Consider the following 12,155-nt stretch of genomic DNA (forward strand, 5'->3'; position numbering starts at 1 on the left):
CCCATGAAAAAGGACTCATGTCTCATGTTTTTATATTAGTCATTAGTCACCAATTAGTCATTGGCACAGCAATATGTTGAATATCTTATAGCTGTAAAATGTAGTATCTTTATATATACCTACATCAATACATATTCTTTTTTTGCCTATTTGTACCCCACTTAAATGCTGGGTGTGAGCGTTACTACTTCACAAATGTATAAGGATTTCAAAGAAAGCACTTTGTCAGGCATCGCACCATTATGCCATGTTTCATTTTTAGTCCTATCATAATAAGTTATTTTCTCCCTCTCACTTGTCAAAATCACCCATGGAAGTAATTTTTTCAAGTCATGACTTTCTTCAAGGCCTCCTTCACATCTTTGTTCCTCAGGCTGTATATCAGCGGATTCAACATGGAAATTACCAAGGTGTAAAATACGGCCACTACTTTCTCCTGATCCAGAGAATGCAGAGATGTTGGCTGGACGTAGCTAAAGCTAGCTGAGCTGTAAAACAAGGTCACGGCTGTCAGATGGGAGGCACAAGTGGAAAAAGCTTTCTGTCTCCCCTCAGTAGAGGGGACCCTCAGTATGGTAGCCACGATGAAGACGTAGGAGATGATGATGAACAGAAAGGTGATGATAGCTAGAATCCCAGAGAGGGTGAAAAGGAGGATCTCATTAATACGAGTATCAGCACAGGAGAGCTTCAGCAGCGGAGGAACATCACAAAAGTAATGGTTCACAACACTGGGGCCGCAGAAAGGCAATCTCAGCAAGCTCCCTGTGTGTGACAGTGAGTTTATGATTCCTCCGAGATAGGACCCAACCACAAGATTGACAGAGAGCTTCTTGGTCACAATGATGTTGTAAAGCAGTGGGTTGCAGATTGCCATGTATCGATCAAATGCCATGACAGCCAGCAGGATGCTCTCGGAGGATACATACATGATGAAGAGGAAACACTGAGCAATGCATCCGGCAAAGGAAATGGTTTTAGTCTCTGACAAGTAATTTACCAACATTTTTGGAGCAAAGACTGTGGCATAACAAAGATCTAAGAAGGACAAGTTACTGAGGAAAAAGTACATAGTGGTTTGAAGGCGGGAATCAACCTGGATTAAAATAATCATTCCAATATTCCCTACCAATGTAACAAAATAGATAGCTAGGAAGAGCATAAAAAGAGGGACTTGAAGCTCTGGACGATCTGTCAATCCCACAAGAATGAATTCAGTAACTGTAGTGTGATTTCCTACAGCCATTTAACATATTAGTCAGTTAGAAAATCCCTTATATTTTTACAAACCCCTACAATAGAAAGATGTATCATTAACATTTATAGACAGTTACAGATAAATTGCTTGTGAAATACATATATATATATATATGTATATATGCATATATACACATATGTATACATATATATCTACCGAGGGAGTCTTTTAAAGACATTCACATTAAAAACTCCTTAGTTTTGTTTTCCTTTCACCCATCTCTTTGTCTTTATTCATTTGATCCTCACTGTTCTCCTTTCAAGCAGTTATGCTAGATTTAAACTATTTTTATCCAACATTTTGGAGAAGTCTACTACTTCATTCTTCAGGGTTGAAATTCAGATTATCCATCCTTGTCCCCCGTACTTTTGTTCTTGAAACTGGAAGCATGACATCAAAATGTTCATCTAAAAGTCTAAATATCAGATGGGTTTAATTTTCCAGGGGCATAAGGGCAAACAGAAACTCCTGATAGTCCACGATTTCCTTTTTAATGCTAAAAGACAAAAAAAGGAGTCTATAAACTGGTCAAAATGGTAAAGATGAAAGCAGTTCATTTTTCAGGGACTAAATGTATTAAAAGAAATAAATGTCAAATTTAACTTGGCTCTCAAATTTGGAGGAGAGTTGAAGAGCAAATGAAGTTCTGTGGAAGAGATTCTAAGTTTTGATAGGTTTGTCTCAGACTACCCCAAGTTTGAAATTTATACATCTTTCTAACAAAATAGAGGGCACTCAACCACTTAAAAAAAATGTTTGTTCAAAAGCTTAAAAGAAGATTTTAAGTGTCCTAATAAAACCAAAAAATCCAGTGGGCAAAATTGGATCACATTAATAGAGGTTTTAAAAAATTCAAATGAGTTGTACTATGTCAAAAACTGGCAAATGTAAAGTGATAATGATCAGGACTCGTGATTTGTCTTGTCCACTGAATCACTGTAATAAGTTTATTTCTAAAGCTTATTTAAGGTTGCTTATAAGTAACAAAATATGACTTGGCTTAAAACAAAATTGGCAACAAGTATTGTTCTAAGTAAATTAGAAATCTGTTCTTGAGCAAATTTCCCAGAAACGTTTGCTTAGAAAGAAATCTGAGTCAGTGACCCTATCCTCACTTCAGATGTCTGAAAAATGGAAGTTCTGGCTCTGTTCTAACCAGTCCAGGGCGCACATTCACCTTAATAGGAAACAAATATTTTGAAATATTTGTAAAAACAATTGACCTGACTTTATAGATGTAAAATAGAAGTTTCTTAATAAGAACAGAGAACCAGAACTGGAATTTACCTTTAAATATCCATGGCTTTCATAAAAATAATAGTATTGTTAAGGAATTTGTATATCACAAGCATTATATGAAGTAATCAAGTTGGTACAGTCTCAATCCTAAGTGGGGCTCACGGTCTAAGGAGAGACATGCACTAAAATAAAATTCAGGTAGGACTGAGTAATAGTAATAATGATGATGGTGTTTGTTAAGCACTTACTATGTGCCAAGCACTGTTCTAAGTGCTAGGGTAGATACACAAGCTAATCAGGTTGTACCACTTGGGGCTCACAGTCTTAATCCTCATTTTAAAGATGAGGTAACTGAGGCACAGAGAAGTGAAGTGACCTGCCCAAAGTCACACAGTTGACAAGTGGGAGAGATGGGATTAGAACCCACGACCTCTGGCTCCCAAGGCTCTGACTCTCTTTCCACTAAGCCAAGTACATGAATTATGGTACATAAATACTCTGATGAGTCCTTAAAGGCCTGGATGATGCAGAAGGACTGATGTGACAGGGAAGTAGAAAATAGGGTGATTAGCAATTGGTTGGTGAAGGCCTCCAAAAAGATGAATGAATTAACCATCCAGATCAGATGATCTTTTCTTTTTCTAAAGATCTCCACAGATGAGAAATAACATAACTTTCTGGGTTTGCCTGCTTCAGAGGTGTATCCTGACAATCAAAATGACTTACAAGTTAGAATGTTTTTTCTCAACATTGATGCAAGGGTTTCAAGTGTTGGGTTATTCATTCTGGAGCATCATAAACGAATGGCTCTAATTGTGAACTTTACACATTTCCTTCTTGTACCTTTGTTCTAAAATGCTAAACGCTAATGATTGCTGATTTCTGCTCAAATTCAGATCACCATCTATAAATTATAAAAGAAATTTTATTTCTAAACTTGTTTGTATTTCTTCTTCTCCACTTAGAATCAGACGTACACCAACTCTCAAGTTTCTGATCTGAGCACTCTAAACCTTAAAATACATTTTTTTTTAGCAGTTTCACAGGCAAGTGAAAGTGTTGTGGATCAGCGCTTAGAACAGTGTTTTGCACATAGTAAGTGCTTAATAAATGCCATTATTATTATTATAAATGGACAGAGGTCTTCAAAACTTTAGAACTTGGTGAACTGTAGAGGTCTAGAATCAATCAGTCAATGGTATTTATTAAGCATTTACTATGCACAAAGTACTGTACTAAGCACTTGGGATAGTACAATACAACAGAGTTGGTAGACACACACTGCCCACAAGGAACTTAGTCTAGAGGGAGAGATGGACATTAAAATACAGTATGAATATGAAATGAATATGAACGTGTGATAAGGGCCTGAGGATGAGGTGGATATCAAGTGTTTAAAAACTATGGCCTGTAGGCCTCTAAGAAAATCTCTGTTCAATAAATAAGGTTGTACTTATAGAAAAGTGAAGGCAATTGATTTTAAAGCAACCTCTAAAATATTTCTTTCCCCTTTAGCATAAAGCTATTTGGATTGAAGGAAAATTGAAACAAAAAAAAATGATGAGTGTTGGCATAGCAAATCACAGATCTCTCATAAAGGCCCCAAATAAGTGAAGTTTAAGCATAGAGCCATGTTTTACCGAAACACTGAAATATTTGCATTTTAATAGCTATTACAATAGTAAAATAATTTTTGAAAACTACCATCTATTGATGTAACAACTGGCAAGATAAAATCAGAAATCTCTCAATTGCGCTTATCTTCAATCAGTAGTTATTCATCCTGTGGTCAAGTACAGAAAGGCAGTAATGAATTTGAAAAATGTAAATCATTCTTTTATATGCATAGGGCTAAATATTTTTCTCACTCTATGGTCACAAGTTTTTCAAAAGAACGTACAAATACATAAACTCATTAAACATATGGTTGGTTTCTTACAATGTCTCAGACACTTGCTGCTAAAATTTGCTGAGTACCCAAAATAGCACAAATTTCAGTAACTTGTCTGAATAAATCATTTTTAAAAAGTTGCATAAGTGTCTGAATATTAAAATAACTCATACAATAAAATCACTCTCCTACATAAAGTAACTTTAGGACATATCTGCAAGATGGTCCTTAAGTACCCATACCTGTATTGAGTGTTATAGCCAGTGAGCATCACGACTTCTTTCATTGCACTTTAGTCTGTTATTTAGTCTGGAGCAAAATTGGAAAATTAAATTCTAAAAAGGTCATTTCACCTTTAAATTGCCTAAATAGGACAGTAAATACGCAATGTAAGAATAACACCAAAAGTAGACAGTAATTTCCAAAGTGCATAAATCCTTAGATTCTGAGCCTTGCGTGGAAACCTCTTCCTGAGGCCGACAGTTCTGCCATGAGTTAACTCCATGGGTTCTCTTAATATTGGATGTAGTGGCATTTGGGGACACAGTCCCTTAAGCCCTTCGGAGCTCTGAATCCTAGCTCAGAACCTAAATCTGGTTCATTAAAATATCCTGTGGGATTTCTGATGGCATGTGTCCTCTCTGGAGTGTGGAAATGCTCTGGTGGTTGATATTTTCCTTTCTTATTTTAGTGATTCGTTTCCTATTCCCAGAAAAAGCTTTTTCATCGGTCCCAGTCTGGTGTACCTTCAAGAAGTCTATTTCATCAATGATAAACTTTGACATAAATCATAATCAATCAATCAATCAATCAATCGTATTTATTGGGCGCTTACTATGTGCAGAGCACTGTACTAAGCGCTTAGGAAGTACAAATTGGCAACACATAGAGACAGTCCCTACCCAACAGTGGGCTCACAGCCTAAAATGGGGAGACAGAGAACAAAACCAAACATACCAACAAAATAAAATAAATAGGATAGAAATTTACAAGTAAAATAAATAAATAAATAAATAGAGTAATAAATATGTACAACCATATATACATATATACAGGTGCTGTGGGGAAGGGAAGGAGGTAAGATGGGGGGATGGAGAGGGGGACGAGGGGGAGAGGAAGGAAGGGGCTCAGTCTGGGAAGGCCTCCTGGAGGAGGTGAGCTCTCAGCAGGGCCTTGAAGGGAGGAAGAGAGCTATCTTGGCGGAGGGGCAGAGGGACATGGAGAGCCCATAAACATGGACATGGGACAGGGACATGGAGAGCCCACATCATAACATGGAGAGCCAAATAAAAAATGGATTTTATCTCAAGTGGGGATGAAATAATAATAATAATAACAATAATAATAATAAGAAGAAGAATAATAGTATCTGTTAAGCGCTTACTACATGCAAAGCACTGTTCTAAGTGCTGGGAAGGTTACAAGGTGAGCAGGTTGTCCCATGGGGGGCTCACAGTCTTAATCCCCATTTTACAGATGAGGTAACTGAGGCACAGAGAAGTGAAGTGAACCAAAGTCACACAACTGACAGTTGGCCGAGCCAGGATTTGAACCCCTGACCTCTGACTCCAAAGCCCAGGCTCTTTCCACTGAGCCACGCTGCTCCTCAAGGTTCACGGAAATTGAACTGAAATTGAAACTGAAATTGAACTGAATCGCTCAAATTAACTGAAAGTTCAAGTCAGTTCTGTAAGCAACCTTGACTGTACTACATCCATCAATCCATGGCATTTACTGAGCTCTTGGGAGAGTAGAATATGACAGAATTGGTAGATATGGTCCCTGCCCTCAAGAAGCTTACAATATAGTGGTAGAGACAGACATTAAAATAAATTATAGAAAGGGGAAGAAGCAGAGTATAAGAATATGGCCATGAGTGCTGCGGGGCTGAAGATAGGGTGTATATCAAAATGCTTAAGGTGTACAGACCCAAGTGCGTCGCCAGTGCAGACGTTTGGGTGACCAGGGTGGGGAAATGAGGGGTTAGTCAGGAGGAGATAAGATTATAGGAGGGCTTTGAAGGTGGGGAGAGTGGTGATCTGTCAAATATCAAGAGGAAGGAAGTCCCAAGCCAGTGGGAGGAGAAGGGCAAGGCGTCGGTGGTGAGAGAGACGAGATCAGGAACATTAAGTAGGTTGACATTTGAGGAGAGAAGTGCCCAAGTTGGGTTGTATTAGGAATTGAGTTAGGTTAGATAGGGAGGGGTCGAGCTGACTGAGTGCCTTATGACCCGTGATAAGGATCTTCTGTTTAAGGAGGAAACAAATGGGCGACGACTGGAAGTTTTTGAAGAGTGCGAAGAGCACGAGGCTGGGAGCCAGAACGCACAGGAATTAGTCCCAGCTCAGCCACTAGCCTGTCGGGTGGCCTTGGGAAAGTCACAATCTCTCTACGCCTCAGTTTCTTCATCTCTAAAATGTTGATAATAATAATAGTAGCTACCTCTCCCTACCTCGGAGGTCTTTCATAGACAAAATGAGATGCTTGATGTGAAGGCACTTTGGAAAAATGAAAGAACTATGCAAATACAAGATGATATTCTTTAAATCATTATTACGATAAAATGATCAGCCTGTCCTGCCCGTTGTGGGCAGGGATTGTCTTGCTTTATTGCTGGATTGTACTTTCTAAGTTCTTAGTACAGTGCTCTGCACATGGTAAACACTCAGTAGATACGATTGAATGAATGAATGAATGACCTCTGTCTGATCCATCTGGCCCTGTGTTTCAGGAGATCTGGATGTGGTCCAAACCTGCCTGAACCACCCTGACTCATCCCTGGAAGTTTGCCATGGTAACTTTGTGGGAAGTCGCACATGCCCTTGTGATGCAATAATAATAATAATGATTATGGTATTTGTTAAGTGATTACTATGGCCAGGCACTGTACTAAGTGCTGGGGTGGAATACAAACGAAATTGGGTTGGACATTGTCCCTGTCCCACATGGGGCTCATAGTCTCCATCCCCATTTTACAGTTGAGGTAACTGAGACCCAGAGAAGGGAAGTGACTTGCCCAAAGACACACAGCAGAAAAGTGACACCCAGGTCTGTGCTCTAGCCATTATGCCAGGCTGCTCCACTGTCCCAGGTTGGGTCAGGAAGTGGGTTTCTGGAACTTTGAGGATCACCTTACCCACTCCTACCTCACCTCCCTTCTCTCCTTCTACAGCTCAGCCCGCACACTCCACACCTCTGGTGCCGCTAAGCTCCTCACTGGGCCTCGTTCTCGCCTGTCCCACCTTCGACCCCTGGCCCACCTCCTACTTCTGGCCTGGAATGCCCTCCCTCCTCAAATCAGCCAAACAGTCACTCTCCCCTGCTCTTCAAAGCCCTACTGAAAGCTCACTTTCTCTAGCAGGACTTCCCAGACTCAGCCCCGCTTTTCCTTTGCTCCTTTCATTCATTCATTCAATCATATTTATTGAGAGCTTACGGTGTGCAGAGCACTGCTCTAAGTGCTTGGGACTCCTTCTCCCCTCCCCATCTCCCCAACTCCCTCCCTCTGCCCAACCTCCTTCCCTGCCCCACAGCACTTGTGTATATATGTACATATTTATTATTCTATTTTATTAATGATGTGCATATATCTATAATTCTGTTTCTATTGATGCCTGTTTACTTCTTTTGATGTCTGTCTACCCCCTTCTAGACTGTGAGCCCATTGTTGGGTAGGGAGTATCTCTACTTTTTGCTGAATTGTACTTGCGAAGCGCTTAGTACAGTGCTCTGCACTCAGTAAGTGCTCAATAAATACAATTGAATGAATTAATAAATTTTGCTGTCTCCTGCTCCACTCTTACTCCTATTCCTGCTCCCCTTGTGCCTTCTACTTCACTCTCCCAGGGGTGGGGACAGTGTGAAAGCAGTTGGTGGGACCAGAAGGAAGGGAAGCTTGCCAAATCCACGCCCGGAACAGACTCCTTTCCTCCCTTCTGTCCCTGGTCTGACCATGCCCCTTCTTTCTATGAATGTGCTCCCTCATTAGACTCTAAGCACCCTGAGGGTAAGGATCCTGTCTTCAAACTCCTCTGTTCTATTCCACATGCTTAATATAGCACTCTACACCCAGCAGGCTCTCAATACTATTACTTGATTGATTATTACTGCCCTTACTCCCTGATTGTGGCCCTTTCTTTCCCTCTTCAACCATATCCTTGACATAATTTTTTAAATAAGTTTTGGTTCCCTTTTGAGGGTGCCAAAAGAAATCAGAGTTTGAGCGTTATGTCTTAAAAGAGCAAATTTAGCTGCTCTAGGTCCCTTAAAATTTACCTATGTGGCCTCTTTCCTGTCAAGCTACGGCATATTAGTCCAGCCCGCTTGGAAGTGTGTAACTACACTCAGAGTTCTGGGGTTTGGGGTTATCTGGATCCCCCCTCAGCATCCCAAACTCATCCTCTCCATCTGACCCCCTACCTGCACCACCTCCCTGAACACTTTTCTTTAAGAAAAATAATAATAACAATAATAATAATAATTGGGGTGTTAAGTGTTTACTCCGTGTCAAGCACTGTACTAAGCTCTGGAGTGGGTGCGACACAATCAGATCATAGTTCCTGTGTTTCCTAGAGCATACAGTTTAAGTAGGAGAAGGAACAGGTATTTAATCTCCATTTTATAGATGAGGAAACTGAGGTTCAGAGAAGTTAAGTGACTTGCTTAACACTGCACAGCAGGTAAGTGGGGAGCTGGGATTAGAACTCAGGTTCCCTGACTCCTAGGCGGGGGTCCTTCAGTTCCAAAGCTGTTGGATCCAAATAGGGATCTCCCTACTCCTTATGTTCCTGCTGTTTCAAAAATGTATTCAAACAGCTTAAACCTACAGTCCATTCTATGCCCTAAAACAAGAGTGCAAATAAAGTCTGACATCAGTCTGAAAAGTATCAAAAGATATTTATTGAGCATACAACTACACAAAGGGAGTGAAACACATTATCTCTGCTTTCTATCAACTTCCAATCTAAGGAAGAAGCTGACTCAATCTTGCCTGCTGCTTTCTGTCATTGCTTCTTCCCTGTAATGTCAAGAAACCTGAAGTTTCGCCCACAGAAACTACACTGGTTCCAAGCTCCTTCTGGTGCAAGAAGGAGGAACAGAGCTGAAGGAATCAATGGCAGGGAGAGAGAAATGGAGAGACAGAGAAGTGAAGGGAAGGACTGAGGAAAAAAAGTGAGGGAAGGACAAAGTAGTGAAGAGAGAAGTTAGGAGAAAGTTACACCAAACATTTGATTTGGTGTAAGGTTTATGTGTTCATTGGGCAGTCTGGAGCCCCTTCCCAATAGATTCATACATCATAAAGTCCTCCGACCCCCGAGCTCCATCAGTGGCTTTGTAAAGTGCAAATTCCCTTGGCCTGCTCCGAGAAGGGCCCAATAGATTCATACATCATAAAGTCCTCCGACCCCCGAGCTCCATCAGTGGCTTTGTAAAGTGCAAATTCCCTTGGCCTGCTCCGAGAAGGGCCTTCAGCCCTGCCATAAATTCCGCCTTTGGTTCTGTGAGGTACTTTGGGAAGTTCGGGTTACACCATGTAGAGGGTGGCCATCCAATCCCTTTTTGGCACAAAGCTGGACAAGGGTTCTCAACATAATTCAAGATAAAGTGATGGAAGGAGCCATAGCTAACAGGAAATAGCAGGACCTTGGTTCTAGAACACTAACCGCCTTTCTAAAATCCCAAATATATAATAGAGAGCAAAGTGATCATAAAGCAGAAACATTGTGAGAATATTTTGTTATGGAGATCAATCGATCAATGTTATATATTGAGCACTTCATTCATTCATTCAATCATATTTATTGAGAGCTTACTGTGTGCAGAGCACTATACTAAGCGCTTGGGAAGTACAAGTCGGTAGCATATAGGGATGGTCCCTACCCAACAACGGGCTCACAGTCTAGAAGGGGGAGGCAGACAACAAAACAAAACATGTAGATAGATGTCAAGATAGAACAAATAGAATTAGACCTATATGCAATCAATCAATCAATCGTATTTATTGAGCGCTTACTGTGTGCAGAGCATTGTACTAAGCGCTTGGGAAGTACAAGTTGGCAACATATAGAGACAGTCCCTTACCCAACAGTGGGCTCACAGGCTAGAAGGGGGAGTCAGAGAACAAAACCAAACATATTAACAAAATAAAATAAGTGCGTGCACAGCATTCTACGAAGTGCTTGGAAAAGTACAATGCAACAGAGGTAGTAGACATATTCCCTGCCAACGAGGAGTTTGCAATCTGGAAGAGGACCTTACAGTTTACAGTTTTCACGGGAAATTATCTGAAAAATGTTGGATTTAATATCTTGGAGGTGTTCACCCATTAATTTGTACTTTATATAGCCTTGTTTTCACAGAAACAATTTTACCCTAGAGCTCTATGATTTTTTTTTTGCCTTCTTACTATGAACAACTGTCTTACTATTCTTATTCACTTATTGTTTACTGTCATCCATTTATTGTTCATTAGAGAATCAGTGCGGTCTAGTAAAAAGAACACAGGCCAGAGAGTCAGAGGACAAAGCTGTAATCCACGTGGGACAACCTAATCACCTTCTATGCCCCCCAAGCGCTTAGAACAGTGCTTTGCACATAGTAAGCTCTAAACAAATGCCATCATTATTATTATTATTATTAATCCCAGCTCTGCCACTTGCCTGATGTGTAAACTCGGGGAAGACACTCAACTAATCTGTGCCTCAGTTTCCTCATCTATAGAATGGTGATCCAATATCTGTTCTCCCTCCTATTTAGACTGTGAGTTCTGGGTGGGACAAGGACTATTGGCTTTGCTTAAAGGAGGTTTTGATGAAATTAGTGGTGGCAGTTTTTCCACTTTATTGACCTTTTCATAGCCTCCTTCACATCCTTGTTCCTCAGGCTGTAAATCAGGGGGTTTAGCATGGGGATGACCAGGGTGTAAACCACTGCAGATGCTTTCTCTTGCTCCAGGGAATACTGGGAACTGGGCTGAATGTAGCTGAATGACAGCGAGCTGTAGAACAAGATCACAGCTGTCAGGTGGGAGGCACAAGTGGAGAAGGTTTTGTATCTCCCCTTGACCGAGCCGATCCTGAGGATGGCGGTGACAATTCGGATGTAAGAGATCACGATGATAAGTAAAGTGGCTATTGCAATCACTCCAGACAAGCTCAAAAGCAGCAGCTCATTGATGTGGGAGTCAGAACAGGAGAGTTTCAGGAGAGCGGGGATATCACAGAAGAAATGATTGACGACATTAGGTCCGCAAAAATTCAACCTCAATAATACAGTTGTGTGTGTCAGTGAATTGGCAAGACCTCCGAGATAGGACACAAGCACTAGCTGAAAGCATATCTTTGGGGTCATGATAGCTGTATACAATAGAGGGTTGACAATCGCTCTGTAGCGGTCATATGCCATGACGGCCAAGAGAAAGCCCTCAGTAGTAACATAAATGCCAAAAAAGAGACTCTGAAAGACACAGCCAGTGAATGAGCTGGACTTACGTTCCAAAAGGAAATTTATCAGCATTTTCGGGGCCAGGACAGTGGAGTAGCAGATATCACAGAGTGTGAGGTTACACAGAAAGAAGTACATGGGGGTGTGAAGGGTGGCATCGATCTGGATTAATAGGATCATACACACATTTCCTACCAGAGTGACCAGATAGATGATCAAGAACAGGACAAAGAGAGGCATCTGCAATTCTGGACGATCTGTCAGACCCACAAGCAGGAACTCAATCACTGATGTGTGGTTGCTTCCAGCCATGTATTCAGATTT

General features: G+C 40.9%; 2 protein-coding genes across 2 annotated transcripts; both read right to left on the minus strand.

Annotated features, from left to right (window-relative positions):
• Window positions 1-325: 325 nt before the first annotated feature.
• LOC119943877 (olfactory receptor 1052-like) lies at window positions 326-1,246 on the minus strand. The gene has a single exon (XM_038765063.1). It carries the CDS (start codon window positions 1,244-1,246, stop codon window positions 326-328), a length of 921 nt encoding a protein of 306 aa, XP_038620991.1.
• Window positions 1,247-11,204: 9,958 nt separating this feature from the next.
• Window positions 11,205-12,155, minus strand: LOC119943879 (olfactory receptor 1052-like). The gene has a single exon (XM_038765065.1). It carries the CDS (start codon window positions 12,141-12,143, stop codon window positions 11,205-11,207), a length of 939 nt encoding a protein of 312 aa, XP_038620993.1. The 5' UTR covers window positions 12,144-12,155.

The sequence above is a fragment of the Tachyglossus aculeatus genome, chromosome 22 (genome assembly GCF_015852505.1).
Source record: "Tachyglossus aculeatus isolate mTacAcu1 chromosome 22, mTacAcu1.pri, whole genome shotgun sequence".
Classification (NCBI taxonomy): Eukaryota; Metazoa; Chordata; class Mammalia; order Monotremata; family Tachyglossidae; genus Tachyglossus; species Tachyglossus aculeatus.